The sequence below is a fragment of the Trachinotus anak genome, unplaced genomic scaffold, assembly GCF_046630095.1.
Source record: "Trachinotus anak isolate AG129_WGS33_773 ecotype Australia unplaced genomic scaffold, CSIRO_AGI_Tana_v1 ptg000024l, whole genome shotgun sequence".
Classification (NCBI taxonomy): domain Eukaryota; kingdom Metazoa; phylum Chordata; class Actinopteri; order Carangiformes; family Carangidae; genus Trachinotus; species Trachinotus anak.
Window position 1 is genome coordinate 13,745,563 of NW_027273875.1, and position 24,271 is coordinate 13,769,833.

Consider the following 24,271-nt stretch of genomic DNA (forward strand, 5'->3'; position numbering starts at 1 on the left):
ATATGTGAAATCCTGCATTGTTGTAAGTGTCAGTCAGCAGGATGTTGTGAAAGAATCAGGAAGAGCGTCTCTTGCATTGTCATTGTGAATGAGCTCCTTCATGTGTCCATGTGTGGTTTTCATGCAAAACAAGGCCCAATTATAAAAATGTTGCTCCATACCACCACAAGTAACGTAAACAGTTCCACAGGGTTCCTTTAAGTACTTTAACAATTATAACTAAACAAAGTACTGAAAAGAGAGAGAGAAAACATTCATAGTTTAACACTCATCAAAACTAAACCATCTTATCTTAAAACCAATGTTAGCATGTTAATTAGGACTAAACACAAAATGCAGCTGAGGTTGATGGGTCTGTTCATTGGTTTGCAGGTATTTGGTCAAAAACCAAAGTGTTTTATGAACTGAAATTTTGAGTTGATTAAGTTGTTAGAAAAGTGAAGGGCAAGTGGTAAAGTGCTAGTAATGCTGAAAAACCAAACAACCCACCAACTGTCATCACACTCTGATTCAAATATTGTTGAAGTCTGATTGGTGCACTGACGTAAATATCGTCACCTTTTTCCAACTAAGCCCCGCCCACTTCAAACCAGTGAGAAGAGCATAGAGAAAAAAAAAGAAATACGTAAATCTCTGATGTGAAAAACCAAAAACTGCTCCAACTTTGGCAGAAAATATGGTGTTAACATGGAACTCCATCCTTCATAATAAGAAGCTCCTTGAGACAATAACTTTTAAGGGGCTTTAAGAAAAGTTTCACATTTCAGTTGTTGTTTTTCCCTCTGTTTTACTTTGTGACAGGATAAATTCAGATGTTGTTTGTAGAAGAGTAAAATGAAGAACCAGCGGAGAATGAAAAAATGAGAAATAAATGATATGAGACAAGAATAATCATTTTATGAAAAGGATTGAGCAATAAAGACAGACTTAAGCTGGCTGACTCACAGCTGTTTGGGACGCGATCACTCACTGACAGCTATATACTGAGGAGATAATGGCTTGGTTTCAGTGGCCAGACCTGAACCTTGCTCCCTGTGAGAGTTTCACAGCCACAGGTGGAGTCCTGCTGCTCACCTGCTGTTTCAGGAAATGAAGCTTTGATCCATGTCACACACCGCGGCAGGAGCTGTAACGCAGTAAGTGTGTTTAACTGAAGATTAGGATTATTTTGTTGTGAATGCAGAGAACAACAACTGATATGATTTAAAAGAGTTATGTGTTTTGATAAGTCTGGAAAACCAGCATGTAGGCTACCTCATTAACTGTCTGGTTTAGAGTGAGGAAGTAACAATAGGTTAGTCATATAGTACGTTAGAGGGTATAAAACTGGATGACATAACTTTCATAATTCTGTGATACATTCATTTTGTGTGAATGAGCTTCAGAATCAGCTACACTTCTGTTGTTATCGTTCAGAAATATGAGACAACCTTGTGAATCTATGAACCCTTTCAATGTTAAAAATGTTTCTTATTTCCTCTGGGCACTAACAACAAAAACCAGCCGAAGTACCATTGTAGATTTATCTGATGTGTCACTGTATGAAACATGTCCAAAAATAATTCATTATTAATGGTATTAATTTCAACAGATCCAGAGTTTAGTTTAGTTTCTGTGCAGTAAGCTGTGTGGATGTAAAGCGTATTAAAAAGATATGATTACATATACTCGTCACAGAGCAAGAATGATCTTTCTGTCGCTAATTTCCTGGAAGGAATTAAGACACAGTGAAAAGCTCTGGATTTTTTGGGGCCAAACATACGTCAACCCAGTGCTAAATGTGGCACAGTCAGGTATCAGCTAATTTTCGAACGATACATCACAACTAATAAGTGCAACTGCTCAGGAAATCATCAGAAGATTAAAATTCAAATAACATCAGGTCAGTATCTAACTGAGGACGTCATCAGCAGGTGTTGTGCCTGAAATGGCCACTGAATGTCCTCTCTCCTGCTTTTCATTTGAGCTCATTCAAACCAATTATACAAACAGTGTGTGTGATGTTTGTTTTTGGAGTTATTTTCACCTAACAGACCAAATGCATTTTAGAGGACAGTGGATTTGTTGTATATTCTTTCAGCTGTTTCTCTGTCTCTCTGCCTCTCTCTCTCTCATCTTTCAGGATAACAATACTAACATGACCGTTTCCTGGATATCATGGCCCACCCTCTTCCATATCTGTATATTACTGTGTGCAAATGGAGGTCAGAATTTATATAAATTTCATATTTATAATTTATATTAATTTATACTCAAATAATAATAAAGTCTGTGTAAACCTGCTGAAGTGGAAAGACAAACAGTCTGTTTGATGAGGTTAACTGTGAAGAAGGGCAACATGTACTGAGGAATGTCCTCTGTCCTACACTGTTTATGACAATTAAATGTTTATGTCTAATACTACATTTGCAGACTGATTAGGAACAGCAGCTTCAAAAGACCTGTGAGGTAAATTGTGTGACAGGACACAATGAGGGTTAAATCAGACTGTAATGTAACTTTAATCTGACTTTTGTGTCAACTAATACTAATCTGACATGTGGCGTGATTTTAAGATGTAAGATTTATTTGCAAATGAACTCAGACATGTGTGTCAGCATCATCAGGGCGATTACTGTAACACCTTCTGTACAGCACATCTGGTCAGACAGGTTTATTTTGTGTTTTTATTATTATTAATCATTCCATGGTGCTGTCTTGAAGGAAAGAAAAAAAAGCTAAACCTAACCAAACTGTACAACCAGTTATTCTCCATCTTACTCATTCCAGACACAAGTGACTTTTTTTTCTGCTCACTCAAACAAACAAAAGAAAACAACCACGGAAACATTCACAAACTCTGCCTCAGCTTTAAAGCTGTGAAGGATCGGTCCAGATTAATGTTGTGTTTGAGTTTCACTCTTGTCAAAAGCCAACAAAACAAAGCCAATGCCCTTGGTAATATTTACGTACCTTGAGCAAACTCAAACATGTCTCAAGCACAGAGTCTTAAATGCTTCCATCACATACAGGCCCAACCAGTGCCCTGAATCAAGTTACTGACACTTTTTTTTCTCTGACTGTATTCCAGGGCATGATTTACTATTTACTATTATACTATTTTATTGTTTCACTTCAGCAATGACGCAAACACCTGCAATGTGCTGCCTATCACAAAAACATCTGTGACAGGACACTAAGCAGCCAAATCTGTCATAAACAGATTTGGGCTGCACTAAAATTGTGAAAACATCAACCTTTATTAACTCATTATCATTAATGTCTCCATATTATCATTTATAACCCAAATATTACACCGATAGAACCATTTCATCTCCTCATCATGTCACCATATTGCAACCAAAATATTACTATGCTATGTTTAAATATCTTTGCCTCATTGCTATCTTTAAACATGTTTCCCCATTATTACCCCTTATGGCCCCTTATCACCTTGTTACATAAAATTCAGTCTAACTTTAATGAGATATACCCATTGTTAATACCAAGCTATTACCTGGTTATTACCTTGGAAATCACATGGTATTAATTAATTATTACCTCATTATTATCAAACGATTACCCCACTATTACCATGTTATTACCATAGTAACAGTAGAATAATAGCATTAATTTTTTTTTATCCTTTTGCATTTATATTTTGCTGCAACCCTCAAACTGAAAATTAATTTCAGGAGGTTTAGTCAGTTTAAAAAGCAATAACCAATCATATTCAGACATCACAGCACTGATGACAACAGCTCAATATGTTCAAAAAGGAAAATGTGCATTCAAACCCAAATCAGGTCTCTATGATGTTTTACAATTGTACAAGACGAGAACAAATAAGCCAGATGCAGCAGTGTGCTGAAATAACAAGACCCAAACAATGACTTTATCTGTGATAAAGTGTATTGCTTATATCTCATTCCTTACATATCATCTCTGTATGTTCAGTGGTGCCTAAACAGTTCCAGCTGGAGCCGTTGAATTCAACAGTGCTGCAGGGCACTGATGCGCTATTCAGAGCCACTGTGGATGGAAACTGGTCGGCCATAACCTGGACCGTCGGACAGAATCTAGTTTATGTTGTTACACATACAACTGTTAATGAAACCAAAGGACAGTATTCCTCCAGATTCTGCTCCAGAGGTGACACCAGCTGTGTGGAGTTCATCATCCATAACGTCAGCCGCAGTCAGTCCGGGCCAGTCATCTGCTATGTGCTGGGGGAGTATGGATCAAAGACTGCACATCTTTATGTTCAAGGTAAGGCTAAAATCGTATACTGTTTTGAGAGGCAGCTGCAGTTTTGAAGCATGCAAAAATGAGGATCCTCTTAGAAGTCACTGATGCTGAGCAGGATGTGCACTTCTCTCACCCAAACATTGCACTATTAAAAAAATGAGTTCAATATTTCATTAATACTATTAAACATTTCTCAGTGTAGCTACAAGGAAGGTGTAAGGAGTGGGATGTGCTGTGGAGGGCAGCAGTGTGCTCCTTTTATCTGTCTGCACAGCCTCTTATCACAATAGCAGCAATACACAGAATAGGAACAGACATTCGGCCGGGGCTCTCTGTGGTCTGGACACTGTGCCCATGTCCTACTTGCCGTAATGGGGAGGAAACAATGAGAAAAAGAATTGATGCTAGATGGCCCCTATTGGGCTCATTATCTTCCCATCATCTTTGTAGGAGAACGAACACAACTTTCAGAGTCAACAAGTCCCATAACCTGAGCCTGATATGATCCAGAGGAGTGTCTCCTGAAATAGTGGCCCTACAGTTGCAGACACACCAGACCTTGGTTGTCATGGTTACACTAATAAACACATGGACTGTACCAAGAGTGGCTTACCTACATTCGTCACAATAGTTAATATAACCACGGCCATGGCCTTGGTTAGGCTTAGGAAAAGATGGTGATTTTGATTGATATAATTATTTCCTCAACATTAGACGATCTTTGTTGTCATGGTTACAGTAATAACCACATGATTAACTTTGTTGAACAGTCATAGATAATAGAAACAACATAAACTGCTACTTTCAAATGAACACCGCTCCCCTGTGTCACATGGACTTTGTCACTCTGTAAACTACGTCACTGCACTTTTCCATTGGCTCCTGTCATAATTACGAAGGTCACAAGATGTTGTTTTTTTACGGGATGACAGTCTCTTCAGTGTGTGTATGAGAGAACTGGTATTCACACAGATGTGGGCATAAACAAAATAAAACAAATACTACATCTGACAAAAATCTTTGAAGCACCTTTTTCATTTTTATAAAGGCTACCAAAGGAATTATTTAGGGAAAGCAAAGCCAAAGAAAACAGTAGTTAATCCACTACTACTTTCCAGTGTATGTATGTATGAACCAAATATATGTCAGTATCTGTAGGTGTTATATCATAACCACCTTCTGAGATTAATCTATTTTTTAAAAACAGACCATAAATGTTTTGTAGTACCTACCAACATGTTGTAGTGTATGAAAATTATGTAATAATTATGTAATTATGTAAATTATGACTGCAGGGACGCTTATTGTTTTGCAAACACCGTCTCATAAAGGTTTTGACATGACATGGGGCATGTTTTGACATGAGATGCTCAGAAATGGAGATGTGGGGCCTGAGAGAAAATCTTTGACACAGATGTTTTGATTGCAGTTACTACCCCTCAAAACAAAACTGGTTTCCCCACGACAGCTCTGCTCTGACCTCCATTCATCAGTAGCTTTGGCCTTGATCTCTGGATTAGATTTCAGACAGAGGGGGAATAATGAATTCCCATTACCCAATAAACAGTCATCTCTGTAAGGCAGTTTTATCCACTGGCCTAAAACCATTGCACTTACCCATCAGTGTAAAGTAAATCCAGTGAATCACTGCCTGCTTCCCTCCACGTGCAAACAGCTAAACCTGAGAGTAATCTGAAGGTAATCTCGCTGTGAAACATCTGGGCTCTGGTCCCTGACTGTGAATGGATATTGATTGTGAAGATGCTGGAGCCCATGCTGCTGATTAGGACCTGCATTATTACAGACATATTCTCATCGCATGTAGCAAAGCCTGCAGCTAAAGCTATTAAATCCACTTAATAGACCTGCCAGTGGAGCACACTGATTCCTGTTCTGCAAGGCGGGGTATTAATGAGGAACACAGACAGTTCAATAGCAAACACAGTTTAACAACAAACTAAAGAAAGTCTCATATTAGAGGAATACAGGTTTGTGAGATTGTTCCATTGGTTCATCTGAGGTCAGGAAAGTTGACATTAAATGATCCGTGCAGCCCCTTCATATCCATACTAACACTGCAGCATACAAAATGAATAGCTTTATCTAAAACAAGAAGAAGCATGCAGTACGTAATAAAACACTGGTATATGTCATACGGCCTATAGATTTATACAATGCCGAACAGTTACATTTAGCTTTGGAGTATTGTGTTAGTTCAGGCAGGGCCCTGAGGTTGCACCTACATGAGCTGATTGTCATCAGCTGCTTTATTCATGCTTCACCATCATTGCTTCCTTCATCAGCCCTGTGGCTGTCAGCTGAAGAGAATCATCCAATCATAGTCACACAGGTGTAAGTGATGACCTTTATCACCTCATTTCTCACTGAACAACTCAAGTAGTACCTTTATGCCAACACCTTTCGGGACTACAGCTCCCTCCACCCCATCTATAGTACTTTTAACTTTAAGGTCCAATGTACTTTTTATTGTGTATGTGTGTGTATAAAAGGGGGATTCATTCTCTGAGTAGAATTCCTGTTGCTGCTCTGCCATTTTTGCCAAATGTAACTGTTCTATCATTTGCTATAGTTACCAAATATCTTGACATAAATGTCTGTGGCTGTCAACAATCCCATGAAAAGACCAAAACCAAAGACCAAAAACATCCCTAAATATGATCTGCTTCAGCTCTGAGAGCATAGCAAAAAAGGGAAGCATACATGAAGGATTAACGCTATCTAACATTTCTGCATTAAAATGTGTAAAGTCAGTTGTTTGTGCTTACATTATCCCAAATGTGCAATTTTTGTAATCAAGAGCAATCTGTAATTTACTCAAGGTAATGGATCTGGATGTCTTGACTTTTTACCCAGTTTTAAGCCACATTTTTGTGATACACTTTTTAGATATTGGTCATTTTTATTCACCAGACTTCTTAAATTATCAGAGTAACAAGCTGAGCAAACATTAGGAGCAGCTCAGCTTCCAGCCAATCTGAGACGTCCTGCACTGAAAAGGCTTAAAAAGGATTTTCAAAGTGAAACTGCTTTATTCAGTGTGGGAGAAACTGACTGCAGGGACGGCAATAGTGGTGAAGACAACAACTCCCATGATCCAACGCTACTTAATGATGTCACCAAATTGTGTCTTTTGTTATTGTTTGATTGAGAGACCCCTACTGGCAGAAAATTACTTATTGTGCATTTAACTAAAAGGAAGGTGAATTCCATCAAATGGCACCGGTGGGGAAAACAAAGAACATAACTCAGAAAATGTAAAAAAAAAAAAAAATAGATGTAACACAAGGTGATGTCAGGGGATGGGGAGCCTCCAAACTACCATGATAAGGCAGGTCTTATATAACCTGGAGACAGTGACACATGGCCCCTAATTCTTTGATGTCCTTTAGCTCCAGCCAACCAGGAATGTGGAGCACTAAAGGCCAAGAACCTAATAGGTCCTCTACATACAGTACTTTCATCACTCGATGACTTAACCTCTCCACTGTCCCTGTCTCTTTTCTCAGAGAACGGTACAGTCAGCATCATGGGAGGGGACGTGACTGTGACACAGGACCAGCAGGTGGAGTTCGAGTGTGTAACAACTACTTGGTTCCCCGCACCTACTGTAAGCTGGAAGCGAAATGGTCAAGTAGTAAACAGCAGCTTGTACAACACCACCATCATGATGGATGGGGATTCCTTCAACTCCACCAGTGTCCTCAAGTTCCAGGCAGTCAGCAACACAACAGTGGAGTGTCAGGCAACTGTGACAGCACTGCTAGACCCACAATCCAGCTCTGTCTTCTTGGTGGTTGGTAAGAAACTCTTTAACTTTTCATCTATGGTACCTAGCAAACAGCATCTTCCCACCCTTACTGCCTCGGTCCTGGTTGAAAAAGAAGACATAAACTAAAGGTTTTGTCATTTGAGTCTTTTCTTGATTGTGTTGTATGATAATATCAAAAATAACACAAACAATATATGGTACTTGAATACAATGGAAATCCATGCAGCTTCAAACATAATTCACAAGGATTTTTTTTTGACTGAATAATCAATACCAAAATATGAACAAACCAATCTATTAAATCAAACATCTTTATTACACTCGAGGTTAAAAAGCTATCTACACTTTAAACCAACAGAAGAAAACAGAGCAAGCAAAAACAAATCAAAGGGCCCATCCCAATAGCTTGCTGTGGGGAGATACTGTGCTCAGTCCCACTAGGGATACACATGCTCAATAACCTATACCACTGCAAATTTAAATTTACACTGAATACACTCAGTTGTTTTGGTGATTATACTGACTGGCTAAATCAACAGCATAGACTCCATGCAGTTACACACCTAAAGATTACACTGATGAATTTCAGTAACAGTTTTAAGGCTCAAACTGGAGATACCTCTAACCTTTCAATTAGAATAAAACTGATCCAGATACTGCAGGGAGCAGCTCACACAAATGACTGTGACTCAATAGGTACAGCGGGTCATCAACTAATCAGTAGATTGGTGGTTCGATCCCCAGCTCCTCCAGTCTGCATGTCAAAGTGTCTTTGGGCAAGATACTGAACCCCAAACTGTCTCTGATGTACCATCGGCGTATGAGTGTGTGACAGAGATGCACTGTGTAAATAGAAAGCACTGTGTGTGTGTGTGTGTGTGTGTGTGTGTGTGTGTGTGTGTGTGTGTATATGTGCCTTTTTTATAATTAGATCTTTTTATAATTAGACTTTACTTGTCTCAAGAGGCCACACCAAACACACAGGCTCAAACAAAGCGAGGGCTGGTCAGACACACCTTTCTAAAAAGGGATGGACAAAGAGACATTCCTGCGAATAGTAGGACACCACCCATCATATACTGTACATATAGTGGCTTTGCCTAACAAGCAAATATGAATGTCTTAATATGAAAAAACTGGGTGAAAGTTAGACACATTACTGCTTGACTTATCAAGGACAATGCGATTCCTTTGATATCTTTCTACTGCATTAATTTCCCTTTTTAAATTCATGTCTTGTGAATGTCTTGAGAATCCACAGACAGATATTCTCTACACCACTTACATTAACATATGACCGGGGAAACTGGAGAATAATCTGATAAAATCCAGTTTTAATTGAATGAAAAACCCATTCAACATATGATGTATAGCAATGTCATTACCAGGAATAACCCAGAGTGTAAGGTTTCAGCCAGGATGTGATCACAGATTGCATGGATCATACTGTAACACTCAGAGTCCTGCAGCAAAACCAGTTTAATGTGTATGAGAGACAAGTTTTGTCTCTGGATGTGAGACATGTAGTACGTTAACATAAGGGGTTATAGTGGGTCAGAGATGCTGCTGGATCAGTTGTGTGACTGAAACCCCAATATGTCTCAGCATATGACACTCAACTGTCATTAACATCATCTGTTCAGGCAGTAATGATGATGTTATGATCTGTATTCAAAAATATCACATAGAAAAAAACTCTGGGGAAAATAGAAACAGAACATCACAGGCTTTTCATATGTGCAGTGTGTTTTAATGTGAATATTGTGCTTCTCTCCTCTTGTTGGACACCTACTTGTTGGACATTTAGTGTTTTAATTTTGGCAATAACAAGCTTTTAGGTCTTAATTCTTGTCTTTCCTTCTGCAACAGTCCCCAAGCCTCCTGACTGGACTGTGCTGATAGCTGTGGTCGTGTCTTTTGGAGCTTTTGCTCTGCTGGTTTTACTCATTATTGGAATCATCTTCTGCTACAAACGCAGGAAGGAAAAACGTAAGGCCCTCATTATATCAGCTCACACAGTATGTTAGGAATCACAGGTGTCATGGTAGTAACCTTTGTCTGATGGCAGAAAGCACAGGAAAATCACTGGTTCTCTCTTAAAAATGATAAATCTTTGCAAACTTTCAATATCAGACTGAGTCATAGTTGCTGTTCAATAATTATTGCAGTAATGGCTTTTTAAGATTCATTTATAATTTATCCTGACATTAGTTATTACTACTAAAATCAAGCCACTGACTAATAGCCCTCAGCAAGCAGTTATGAATGTCTTGTTTACATTATATAACAGCTTTATGTGTTTGCTAATTTATTAAGTAATTTGTTATTTCCTAATCCCCTCCAGAGCCCAGCTACCAAGATGAAATGAGGTGAGAAGCCACAAAAATGATAAATATTTTGTAAATAATCTGCCTGTGTGTGTTTCTACTTACAGTAAAATGTTGTGTTGTCGTTCATATTTGTGTGTAGCAGGAGAGTGAGGACACAGAGCCAGATAAGTGGTGCCAATACAGCTGGACAGAGCCAGGGTCAAGTGAACCGCGGATACGTGCCAGAGGGTCGAACAAGTTGGATAAGTACAAGTACACAAATGCACACAAGCTTTCAATGAAAATCTTTGACAAACTGGCACATTATGGTTCTACCTTACTGTGACACAATAAAGTCTAAACTCTTCTCTCTTGTCTCTCTTTTCTGTCCACAGGTGTCACTCCCAGTGAACTCACTGACAATGGCGACAGTGGTTACAAGGTAGGTGTTGTTCTGTTATACACAGTGACAAGTACTAGAAAATGTTGGCATGCAGTAGTGTACCATCATCAGACCATCATCAAAGCAGAAATAAAAAAGTAGCTCTCTGATAAAGATAGATTTAGTGGAAACGAAGAGCATAGATCTGTCACAGCTTCAATTATTTACCTTTTATCTTGGTTACTAACTTTGCAACAAGTTGCACCAAATACATTTTGAGATATTAAGGGGTTAAAAGTCAAAGGTAGAACCCAAATAAAATATTGAAATATTAATAATACTGCAGAGGTTCATAGAATAAAATTAATTAAATTATTTCATACAGTTAAATTGGAATCATTTTGTATTTTCTCTCTTTAGTTAAATCATGATATGACAGCAGTGAGTCAGAGTCTACAGCCATGCTAGCAGCTCTGTGAGGCTGTGCTTAGACACAGCTGTGCTTTGAGCTGAAGTCAATATGCTAACATGTTGACAACAATAATGCTAACATGCTAATGTTTAGCAGGTATAGCATGCAGGTGTAGGGTTTATGTTTACCAGTTAGCTCTGAACACAAAGAGTGGCTTTAATACAGCAGGTTATGGTCATAAATCAAAGTGTTGGATGAATAAACATTCTGACTTGATGATGGCACTAGATGTAAAGTTTTCTGAATTCATCCTAAGGGAACCACAAAAGCATCAAGTAGTTATCTAATAGACACTTCACCTCAACCTCACGGTGGCACCAGAGGTACAAACAGGGGATCACCACAGTCAGTGTGGTTCCGTAATTTGTTTGACTATAAATTTTTGACAAAATTTCATGGTAATCCATCCAATAGTCATCCAGACATTTAGCTATAATCTTAAAATGACCATCCATTGAGTCATTCATTAGTATTGCTGCAGACGGTCTGAGTTGTTATTTGAAATGAGCACATTGGCTTTCATGTGATGATGTTACAGCTGCACTCCCTCACTCTGCACTCATACTGCCACACTCCATACACAATCCTCAGTAAACAGAGCTTTTAAAGAACGCTTCCCCACAGTTGACATACAGTGTTCACCCTAACTTAGTCACACTTACACACACTTAAATCAAAATGTTATTGTTCCTCTAAGCTCATGCTGGATGTTTCTACGTGTCTCTAGAAATCCTGAGAGGTGGTGCTTTATATTGATCACTTTGCATAGCTCCTGCAAATGAAATTAAAACATTAGCAGCCATGTGAATTTATCATATTTAGCTATGGAGATACTTATCGCTGAACATGTTGTTTATCAGGCATAGTCCATACATATAATTCATTCAACTAATTCATTTAAGTAATGAATGAGGTAGCTCATAAACAAATATGCTATTCAAGGCTACACTTACAGCCTGGTAATCCCAACATGATTGCCTTTTCACTTGAGCAATATACAGTAGTTACATATTTTATGCGTTACATAAACTGTTTTGAGATAGGGAGAATACACTGTTTTACTGCAGATCTATTCTGAGAAGCTCATTAGATACATTATTAATGTGACTTTTTTGTTTTTGATTTTTAGATTCCTGATGTTGTGAAAAGTAACCAGACAGGAAATGCCTACAACACTGTGGATGACTCAGGCTTCAAGAAACACAGACACGTTACCATTGTGTAAGGACAGACAGACCACAAATAAGAAACTTGCATGGCCCCCTGAAGCCTGAATGTCTTGGGCTCTGAAGATTGGAGAAAGGTGGGAAGGAGGGCTGAATCTGCCCAGACCAAAGACTGATGTGCTGGAGTAATGTCGAGGCTGGAGACAGAGGAGACCACCAACATTCATATTATTGTCTGGTTGTATAAAGCTGTATCAGCAGAACTTTAGAAACTACGCAAAATATATTGAACATGCATTTATAATGAAAAAGAGGTGCACATTAGTTCTGAATAGATGGCGTTGCAGTCCTCTGAAAGTGCTCCACTTAAGACGTATATTCTCAGCAGCAGCATCATGACAAGACAAATGAGCACAATGAACAAATTAATGGCAAATAGCTGGAGCAACATTTGACTCCTTTGTTTGTTCTCATGGTGGATTAACAGGACAGAGGCTATTATATTTTTGAACTCCTGTTTATCTAGTTTAAACTAAACTATATACAGCATTTTTATTGAGGAGTTATGTAATCTGAATTAAATTATTCAAAACCGACTACATCAGACCTCCTTTGTTCTCTTACATCTGTAAATGTCTTCAAATGTCATAGACATTAAATGTAATAGTTAATTCACTGCAGAGCATGTGGGAAATGGGAATGGATGGATGGATGATGGAAGGAAGGATAGATGGATAACACATTTTACTGTCAGGAACATGAAATTAAAAAGAAATCTAATTTTTTGATTTCTATTCTGGTCAATCATCTGCTCTCCTGACATTTCAAGTAAGACCTTTACAACCCAACTCAGACGGACTAGATACTAAATGTTGCCATCGTATCCAGTGAGATGAACTGTTCATACATTGCTTCACACCAGGAAAAAATCATTTTCACAAAGGTAATGTAGCTACATTTATTAAATACCTATGTAAGTGAGTTCAGTCAAATATTATTTTTTTTCCTCAAGACAAAAAACACATTTATTCAGTTGTTTGATAAGAAGGAGCTACTGTACACCTTCTCCATGACATCGATACAAGCTAAAGATGTACTTTAGCACAGTGGTTTCCAACCTGGGGGTTGGGATTCCCACAAGGGGACACGAGATGATTAACAGGAGTGGAAAGCAGAAAAAACATATTTTTCAGACCTCCCTGTAATCTTTGTCTGAGCCTATGGAGACATAACTGAGTCTTAACTTGCTGAGACCTTCATATACAGTCTATGGCTGAGACCAAGGGGAGGAACCATGCTGCTGACCTGATGGTGGCACTAATGCACCAGTTTGCTGTTTTCCTAATCACAATGAAACTCTCAAAGTCAGATCAGAATAATATTGCATGAGGGTTAATGTTTACTCACAGATTTTTGGTAAATGAAGAACAATTTCTGAGAGTTAACTCAGCAGATTTCCAGCATGAGTTCTGACTTAAATCTTTTATCTTTCCTCTGATCTTGATGATTTTCTTCTGAATCACTGGATTATTTTTTTCTTTGTGATACATAATACAAGAAAAACTTGTCAGAACAGGAAGACTTGTGATACAGAATCACATGATGACATTACTTCAATTTCAGTGGTCACAAGCCAGACTGAATCACTGCTGTAGCACGCTGCAACCATATCTACTATAGAAATACATTCTGCTCTCTGTAATGTACCACAGTAGTTCAGGTTTAGGCTCAGCAGCATGGTTTTTATGCTGCTGAGCCAGCTGAATTCGGATGACCTGCACTTGGCAGGGAAACAAATTAAACTGAACTTGTCAGCCAAGTTGCGCCAACAGGGAGCAAGCTCATCCTGGTTTAGCTTATCAGATATAAGCCAGCGATGGCTTCACTCAGCATGGATCAATTAGGTGATAACCTGATGTTCACTGTGCTGTGGCAGTGTTCCTCATTACCACCTTTAGCTAATTAGTGATTTAATTTAATTCGTGATTGGATTTAATGTGACCTTTTTTCTAATGGCCATTGCACATCTGAGATGAGGTTTAGAGGGTCTGCCTCTTGGTTATAAGTTTGTCAGCCTACAAAAGTTGTAGAAGCCTTGAGACTTTTGTTTGACCAATCAGCAGATTCATGAGGGTTCCTGGGAAGGTTCCTACAGTGAAAAAGCACCATGTCTGGCCATCCATTGCCCAAGGCTGACTCAGAGACATGGACATATCTTTTGTTGAATCCAACAGTGTTCACTGAACAGATCCTGAAAGATCCCTAGTGAAATGAAATCAATGAAATACATTCAATTTTATTTATGAGAAGTTATCTAAAGTAGACTGTGTATAAGAATTACTATAGAGATAAACCAACAGGAACCCATCAGCTTGACGGTCTTGTGAAATGTTTTTCAATACAGACCACAGATTTGTTTTTGATATGACTATAACATTGCATTAAGATGCCCCCATGTTGCCACATACAGCCAAACAAACTGTAAACACAAGATCGCTATATTACTTGATAATGTTGATAAGGGTGATCATTATGGTGTATCATGAAATAACAATGATTAAAACTAACAGGCACCAGAAGTTGTGTGACTTTCTACCAAACTGCATTGTTAAAAGTTTTGTATAATGCTCTCAACAGTGCATACAGCTACAGTAAGCCATGAGCCATGAGGGGAACACCTGATTCACCACCTGCACTGCTTGAAGTTAAACGTTGTTACTAATCAGGCAGTACACACTGAGTTTGTAACATAATTCATGGTTGGCAGTTTGGTAACATATAAAAGCCGAGTAGACATGAGAGGGTATATACGGCTACTTCCGAGAGGCAGTTTGTACCAGTGTTGACTACATTTGTATCAAACTTACAAAAATACCAGCAGAAAGTTGGCAGTCATTCTTTTTTTGCCAGCACTACAAATAGGACTATGGATGCAACCTCCAGTCCCTGTCACACACAGAGGTGTACTGTCTTGTCCCTTCCCTCCCAATGGAAATTACACCCATGAGCTCTTTAGCAGCAGCCTGAGCGCTTTTGCTAAAAACAGCTGCCCGCTGCATCTGGAGACGACACTGATGAGAGTGGTGGGGACTGAAACAATGACCTGAAAAACTCCATGAAGCTCTGTAGAACTGAGGGGAACTGTAACTCTGTGTTTGGACAAATGACAGGAGTGATGCACAGGACTGATGCACAGTCGAGTGCTGTGTCAGCCTGACATGCTGAGGATGTTTGTCCTGTGTCTTGACGGGGAGTGAGGCTGTACTGTAAGAACCCTTCAGGTCTGGGAAACCCAACACTAAATCCGATTACCTGCTCTGTTTATGTTGCCATATTGGAAATTACATTAGTGCCAGTGATGTTCTCCATTAGCTTCTTTTACGGGGGATAAATTGCATAAATATGAAAGAAGATCCTTTCTGTCTCACATTTTATTTTCTCTATGTGAGACTGTTTGATGTTACTTTAGTTGGGTATTCAGGTTTTCCTCTGTAGCTTATGTTGGCCTGTTTATGTAATGCCTGCAATTTACAGCATTGTAATTTGATCATGTTTTGAGCAAGAAACTCATGGCTTTCCTAAATATAGATAATAACTGAAGCAGCAGACTGACAGTGGCTGAAAGAGTTAATGAATAGAGCCAATAAAATTAATGAATAGAGCTGTGGTAATTACTATCAATAAGCCATATATAGTGTAGCTTGTCATGCTGGCTTTTAGGGCCCTTACCTAAGCAGTTTTACCATTACATAAGGAATGTCTAGCAAATTAATCCCCCAAAGCAGACCTCAATCATCAAATTGGCTCTGTGCAGGGAGCTGGGATGGCACACATGCCTCCCGCTGGCATAAGCCACAGGCTGGCAGGACGTAATGGAAACTAAAGTGCTGTATGTTGACCAGACACATTTAATTTGTGAAATATTGGTTGCTACTGATAGCAACTAAGTAAAAACAACAACATCACCTCAAAAATGAGTGACCCAGCTTTCAGTTATTTCTCTGAGTAAGACTTCTTCTTTTCCTCCATCATAGATTTTTTTTCTTCATAGTCCTCGTCATAAATCTCACTGTGCTACACTAATTTCTAGGAAATGTCATTGTGCAACACAAATCAAGGTTGGTTGATTTAAGTTGGAGTTTCTTAGGCTGTGCAGAGGATTTATGGTATCTCAGGGAGAAAATTTGCAGTGCAGCACTGACAACATGTAACACTACATACTACACATAGCTCGTGCAGGGATGAAGTGTGCAGAATTATTTTATTTGTTATATAATCAGGATTGCCTGAGGTCAGCAATGATGAAAGAGAACTATTTTAAATTGTTTTTACTACATCATGTTACATCATGACATATCACAGTTCCAATGCAAATAGGACTGATTTACCTCAGACAGCATGATGCACTGATCAAAGCTTCTTTGAAAGATGATTCCTCAGAGGAGCAATACTAAAAATAGCAGGTCTTGAGGTAGCAGCTATTGTGCTATAAATGCCTTGGTAATATTATAAGATTCAGAATGAAGCTGGATGAGTGTCAGACTGAGGAAGAAAGGGAGAGGGAAGGAGAAGAGGGGGCACTGCCATGAATCTAGTAATGGATACTCCTGCAATTTAGCTTGCAAAGAGAGAACACAGCTGAGTGCTCACTTCGTCAGATTGTCGATACGTCTTCAGGAGCCAGAGAAGATTTGGAGTTTAGAAAGAGTTTGCAGTTTTGATCCCTGCAAAAGCCAATATGTTCACCAACTGCCAAGCACTGGATTCATTCTCACTCACACCCTATGCTCTCTCTGTAGATACATGTCTGTGAAAATCCAATATGCTGTAAGTGGTAGCCACATTTCCCAAAAAGGAGCTTATGATGGATCCTATGAAGGAGGTTATGATGAAAAGGTATTCTTTGTCATTTACTGTCAAGAAGATAACTTGTAATTGCAATGTCTAAAATCAATGTGATACAAAAATGTTGGTGTTAAAACATGGCACTAATTAAAGCTCCCTTATTAAAGAAAGCAGTGAGTCTACAGGCCGTAGACCTGACTCAATACAGCAGATCCTGATCAGCCCCTCAGTGTCCCTACGCATTTTGTATTTTTATCTGTCCCAGCTCTTTTAATGAAATGAAAACATGTCTGAGCAGTGTAAAGTAGTCCTGTGATTAACTTTGATTCTTGCCAAATGCAATAATGACTCATCATGTGCACAGATGTGTATGTGTGTTTATCATAATTGAGTTCACGATGCAGCAAAAAATAGATATCAGCCTCTGAATTGCTGCCCACACGTCCGATTTTGTTTTCAATTCAAAGTTTCATGACTTTGAAAACGTATCAGATGTCAAAATGCAGCAAAACAGACAGATCAGACAAGACTTTACAAATGTGAAAAGTTATGATGACAGAAATAGAAGAAATATGCTTTGGACACAACAAAATAATCTGCTTTGATTGTGTGCTTGATGTATTTGATTGGTCACAGCAATGTCCTTTTTCCGTTTCAGCTTTTTACTGAAGCTGTGGCATTGCCTGATAGCAGGACAGAGAGGACTGAGTTTTTAGATTACAGATGAAAAAAATGACTTTAGAAGAGAGCATTGCTTGAGTTTTATGGATATGAATGAAGCCATGTTAATGATGTCAGCTAAAGTGTTTTTCTGTGCCCACAAATCCTGATGTAAGTTTGTTAAAATCACGTAGATGTGTTTTGTCTTAGAATATGGAAAGTAAACAGACTTTATGCTTTTAGACAGACCGATGAAAGAAATGCTGAATAATGGATTGTATTGACTTACATAAGCTAGTGGAACACAGGCTAGCCCGGACATGATATCATGTATTTCCCTCTCTATTTGGTGTTTGCTTGGTAGCGTACAGTGGGTTTTTACAGCTTTGAACCAAAAGTCTTCGTAAAGTTGCAGGTGGGAAAACCAAAACAATGGGCTGAAAGACACTAAAGAACTACAGCTGAGGAGAACTAGAGACTTAGAGGTGATTATTCTCTCTGTGTTACTACATGCACAGAGAATGTATTCTCTGTGTGAATACTATGTGAACGAAACATTCACATAGTATTAATTTGATCCATTGTTAATATAAAAATTTGGATTATAGCTGCTTTAAATATCAAGATAACACTTCTAAGTGATAAAATGTGAGTCACAAACAAATCAGGACTTCCATTATCCCTCTGTAGACCAATGGTGGATTAAGGAAAACATAAACAGTCTAATCCTTTGTGACGTTAAGATATTTTCAGTATATGTATTTTTGTAGCGCAATAAAGTCTGTAACCTGTTATACATATGGAAACATTACAAAATGGCATTTTATGATAATGTGGCCTGTCAATTCTGGAGCCTTTCTCCTCTTTAACAAAAAGACCCAGAGCAGCTGTAAATAGAATAATGCTCTTCTACTGGAAAATATGCAAAATAACAGCCTTTTATACTTTTGACAAGCAATGGGCTCAAAGACTTACAACCAAAATAAGCCAAAAATAATCTTAAACTTATTTTTTAGCAGTGGGAACTGAGTGTGCAGGATGCTCTGAATGCACTACCTACATTTCTTCCTCATAGCACTGTGCTGCAGCCCCACAACTCACACAGCAAACTGAGACATTAATGAAGTTTACATTGGCTAAAGAGTTGAAAGCTATTACAGAGAATATGACCCTTGTTAAATGTGTGAATGGAAAACTAATCATAGAATAATCTGAGGGGCTGTAACAACATTTATAATGTGAAAAACATAACAATATGATAAATGGGCATAACTTATATTCAGTTCTATAATAATGATGTGAGCGCCCATGTACGCTTCCCTGTGCATTGCTCAAGAGTTAAGCCTTTATTTAAGTAGTTGATGAGATTCTGTGTCTATGGACAATCCAAATAAATCAATTTTCAGACTGGCTGGTGATCAATTAGTCCCAAAACGTGGCTCCTGAGGGACCCTCGCTCTGCTGGATCTCTGAGCAGCTGAGCACTGCTTAAAATGTGACTGATTTAGAGTATGCCAAACTCAGCCTGATTAATGACTGCTCACAAACACACATGCACATGTGGAAAGATACGGGTGTCCTCTGCTAAATCAATAAAAGCATTTAAAGAGAGCTGCACTCCTAACTGTGTTCGGACCTGAAGGAACGATGCCTGCAGAAAATCTGCTGCTCTGCAAACGTGCATGGTGTTGCCCATGATGATGCAGCACAGATGTTGCCCAAAGAAACGTCCTTCAGTGCGGCCTATAAAGTAGGTACACTTCTGGTTGATTGGGCTCTTAAAGTTGTGGGAACTGGAAACCCTTGTTCTGCAGAGCATGCAAAATTACATCAATGTAGAAAGCAGGTGTTTTCTACATTTTGATAATTTATGTGTATAAATTAATATGTCATACATTTGAATTAATAACCACCAAATTATTTAACTCATTACCTCACATTGATGATTTGTGCCCTCAGCATTAAATACCTATAGTGACAATGACATTCACTGTAAATAAAGATGGACGTAGCCTCCGTGACGTCACAATAGGTTTATTTTGAAGCTCAGAGTGGGCAGCTCCACTGTCACCATCTTGCCAGCGCCTGACTGCACTGTAGTCCCAGCTAATCTGAAAATGGGCAAAGATGCATGTTGCTTTGTGGCAAGCACTGCCCACTCAGCTGTCACTCAAAGCAGCACACAATCAATTATGCAGAATTTTAAGCCTTAATGAAATTTAAATGGATTTAAATGGATGAGTTATATAAAAATTCATCCTCGTACAATTGTAATGAAGGGGGTAATTAACTATAGAGACCAAAAACCTTTTTTGTAGCAGGCTGTAAACATGTTTATTTCTGTAAAGTTGGGCATTTTAACATGGGAGTCTATGGTGATTGATTCACTTTTGGAGCCAGTCTCAAGTGGCCATTTGAGGAAGTGCAGAGCGGAAATTCCTGTGCTATAAAAACAGGGCTAACTTCCGGCTCATCCTCCTCATTGTGGTGATTTCCCCACATTAAATTGCATAGTAGTGTTAAGCTATTAATGCATTTGTTGTCTTATTAGCCAGACACTAGTTGATGGCATGTTAGCTATGGTTTCATATTGAGTGAGGTGTCATATATCATTGTTCGCAGTTGGTGGGGTTAATGTGGGTCTGCTAGGTATGTTGCCGTACAAGGGCAGCCTATTTCTTTGTGTGGGCTTGATTTCCCCCCTACAGCTTTTACCAGTCAGTGGGGTTGTGTTGTGGCCTTATCCTGCTTTGCTGGGGCCATTATCTCTTCACATTGTTGCCGGTTTTGTCAGTCAGCAATGGACCCCCATGATCGGCATTGGGAATGCCCCTCATGTTTGGGCATTGCTAATCTTATTGTGGATGTGGGTATTCCATGCAGTTCAGATTGTGACTTTGCCAGGCTACCATAGGCTGCTGCTCTGCAGCTAATTGTGGTAGGGAGAAGAAACGCTCTCCATGCAGGCCAGTCCCCCACCCAGCATTCCAATGGCAGATGATTAGGCTTCAATGCTGAGAACAGGATGGAAGAAATGACCTCAAAAGCCTCAATTTAATGCAGGCTGTAGGCAGTTGGCTAATGCCTGTTACCCAGTGGAAACATACAGTGCATCCAGAAAGTATTCACAGCACTTCACTTTATCTCCCTCTCATTCCCTAAGTTCTCCGAAGGAGAGGGAAGGTTATTATACAGTTCTGCTGGTTGCTCTATGCTGGCCAGAGCAGCCTTGGTTTCCAGACCTGATTCAGCTAATACAGAATTACCCATGGCAACTGCCATCCCAAGCAGACCTTCTATCACAGGTAGACGGGCAGATTTGGCATCCAAATCCAACCACCCTGTGGCTGTGGGTCTGTCCTCTGGGAAGTCGGTTTCTTAACAATTGTCCATGAGACATTGAGAAATGACAGGCCCCATCTACACAAGCTAGTTATACCCTGAGCTGGAGAATCTCTTCAGACTGGTGTTTGGGCATGGATGTTGACCCTGAAGCTTGTCCTGTGACGCATGTCCTTTGCTTTCTGCAGTCTCAGTTGGACAAAGACAAGGCAGCCAGTACATCAAGGTTCATGCTCAGGCCATTTTGGCATTTCAAGGGGGGATTAATGACCCACCATTGGGTTGGCAAATCTAGTGTGCTCAGTGCTTGTGTCCAGGCCGAAGCCTGTGATCACCAAGCTGGGACTTTCATCTTGTATTGAAGTCTCTCATGAGCTTTTCTGTTGTATCTTCACTCTGCAAAATGGTTTGGAGAGCTGTGTACACTTTCCCTTAGTGATGATTGTTTGCGGTCGAGGGCAGGCAGTACAAGTAGGCAAGTAGGCAATCCTGCCTACTTGCCAAAAGTGCTTAATCCCCTGTCCATGAACCAGGTACTAGGGGTGGGTTGGTCTCAACCCTGTTCCTCCTTGCAGGCAGAACAGGAGTCGTTGCTCACCCTGTGTCCAAACAGGTTTTTGCATGTTCTCATTCTCAGCTTCTTGTCTGCTACAAAAAGACAAAACAAAGTTTGCTGCTTTCTAAGCAGTGTTTGTTACATTGGTTGGTTGATGTCATTTCGCATGCTTCTGCAGAACAGGGCTTTCCAGTTCCCACAAGTTTAAGAGCGCACTCAACCAGAAGTGTAGCTGCTTCATGGGCCACACTGAATGACGTTCCTTCGGGCGACATCTGTGCTGCATCATTATGGGCAACACCATGCACATTTGCAAAATTCAACAGCGTTAATGCGACTTGTTCAGCATCAGTAAACACTGCTGTTCTGATGTCTGTTGCCCAGCGAGGATCAGAGAATTTGGTTCTCCTGTTCATCACGACCTTTTTGGTATGAGTCACCCTATTTAGACTGTGGTGACTGTCAGAGTGAGGTCGATCTGTGGATCTGTGAGACTGAAGGATGACGTCACTATCCTGGTTGTTCGGAACACTATGAGGCATATAAGGAAAGAGGATGAGCCAGAGGTTATCCCCACTTTTATAGTTTATCCACTTCCAGGATCATGGGCATGACTTTGTTTGTATAAGGTCTTGAAAGTAGGAGGAACAAAGGTTATCATTCTATTTAGACTATAGTGACAGTCATCCTTTGGTCTCACAGATCCATAGTTACATTCATAGCTTACGTTACCAGTTGTTGTGTCCAGTCAGTTAGGGAGGAGCACCCAGCATTGCTTATCCCCCTGTGCTATAGAGCTCCACAGTGGAGTAAAAGATATCAAATGCATATAAAAGAGTCATATTGTTGCACTGGGTGATGAATGCTTTCTTTACAATACATACCACCTATGTGGTTTATTTTGAAACAGCTCAGCATTTTCATTGTCTAAAGAGCAGAGAGTCCTGGAGCGGTATTTCTATTGGATTTACTGATAATGATAAAAATAGACAGCATAGATAGCATGTATCCAAATTAAGTGCAGTTTTAAAATGTGAAATAACTGATTGAATAGGAAGCCTGTTCATTCCCCTCAAGTCACTAGTGTTTAAAGGTAAGTCACAGCCAGTCTCTGCAGGGTCTGAATCGGTGCTGCACATTGTTTAACTGCAGTTTTCCAAGTTCTTCTATGTACAACAAAGCAACAAAGGCTTTTAAACCTTCCTTGCCTTTTATTTGAGGTCATGGTTACACTGGAAAATAAATCTGCTCCAAAGTCGCAGCTCACTGCAGTGTTAATTTCCCCTCTGCCCACAGGAGCGTTCCAGGGCCTGGTGCAGTGGGCCATATACAACAGAAACACTGACGGGGAAAGGCTTCATGCTGGGGATGGCGTAAGCTTGCTGATGTGCTGATGTGGAGCCTTCTGTCAAACATCTGCCTGGATGTCATGTGACTTATAGAAACAGCCATAAAGGTACAACACTTCAAGCACTAAGGCAACAGTTGTTATGCACATCTCCCATACTTGCAGTCATGTAACACTGCAGCTTCTACAGAGGGATCACTGTCCTCTGTACAGGCCTCAGTAGAGTTCATCTCTCATGCACACTGTGGACAGCCTGCACTGGGAAGATTTTTTTGCCTTACTGTTCATCATAGAATATCCAGTGCCTCAGACATTTTATGTGCTCATCAGTGGAATGTAAGTAAGTACATCTACTCAACCCTCATTCATTTTTCAGCTGTAGTTACTTGTTACTTTGAAAATTAAAGGCTCTGAACACCAATGCAGGTGTTTTCTACTGATCTGGATTAGACCTGTAGTTTAATGTGTCCTAAGAAGAGGAGTGTGCAGAAGCTGAGATTTCATAGACAAAATATATGATCACTTTATAAAATATGATACATTTATGTTGATCAGCCTAACAAACATTGCAATAAGTGGTTAAAATGTGCTCGACCTGAGCCACTTTGAAATGCTGCTTAAAATTAAATGCATCAACCTACTGCTCAATTATATTAACTTTAAATTGATGAATTTTTATTAACTATTTTGAAGGCAGGACTTTCACCTGTAAGGGCGAATGTTTACACTTTAAATTGTTACTTTGACTTCAGTAAACAATCTGTATACCACTTCATCCACTGTCTATCTCACGTCTTGATTGGTATTTTCAGTAAAGATTTATTTGAAATGTCGTTTTGTCTTTATCATACAGAATCCACAGGAAATGATTTACAACTCATTCATTTAGTCTATAACACCGACAGAGGTGGTTTAAGGAATAGTAAAGAGGGTGAATCCAATCAGTTAGTGTGTGTTTCATATCTTTAGCCTGCTTAATTTACATCAATGTCTTGTATTCAACAAGAGTGCTACAAAATCCTAAATATATCCACTCTGAGTCAGTGGAATACAACAATACAATATGCAAGAGAGTGAATACTGTGTATAGACACTGTTAGTGTAGAAACAGCCAACGACCACTAATTTGTACAATAGCTGTATGAGGTGACTGCTTTCCATGAGATGTACCCAG

General features: G+C 39.4%; 1 protein-coding gene across 2 annotated transcripts; it reads left to right on the forward strand.

Annotated features, from left to right (window-relative positions):
- Positions 1-1,048: 1,048 nt before the first annotated feature.
- LOC139608071 (immunoglobulin superfamily member 5-like) lies at positions 1,049-13,137 on the forward strand. 2 transcript variants are annotated; one of them, XM_071461526.1, is made up of 9 exons: positions 1,049-1,136; positions 2,123-2,204; positions 3,937-4,248; positions 7,755-8,045; positions 9,887-10,006; positions 10,362-10,386; positions 10,490-10,599; positions 10,722-10,768; positions 12,310-13,137. In XM_071461526.1, exons 2-9 carry the CDS (start codon positions 2,138-2,140, stop codon positions 12,403-12,405), a joined length of 1,068 nt encoding a protein of 355 aa, XP_071317627.1. In that variant the 5' UTR covers positions 1,049-1,136; positions 2,123-2,137; the 3' UTR covers positions 12,406-13,137. The 2 variants fall into 2 exon arrangements, with proteins under 2 accessions (XP_071317627.1, XP_071317629.1); XM_071461528.1 differs by having other exon boundaries at positions 10,490-10,584.
- The last annotated feature ends 11,134 nt before the right edge of the window (positions 13,138-24,271 follow it).

Bases quoted from the DNA above. Each gene is read 5' to 3' on its own strand.
- LOC139608071 (XM_071461526.1), top strand. From the start codon at position 2,138: ATGACCGTTTCCTGGATATCATGGCCCACCCTCTTCCATATCTGTATA. The intron at 8,046-9,886 runs GTAAGAAACTCT...CTTCTGCAACAG, and splicing joins CTCTGTCTTCTTGGTGGTTG to TCCCCAAGCCTCCTGACTGG. The intron at 10,600-10,721 runs GTACACAAATGC...TTCTGTCCACAG, and splicing joins AACAAGTTGGATAAGTACAA to GTGTCACTCCCAGTGAACTC.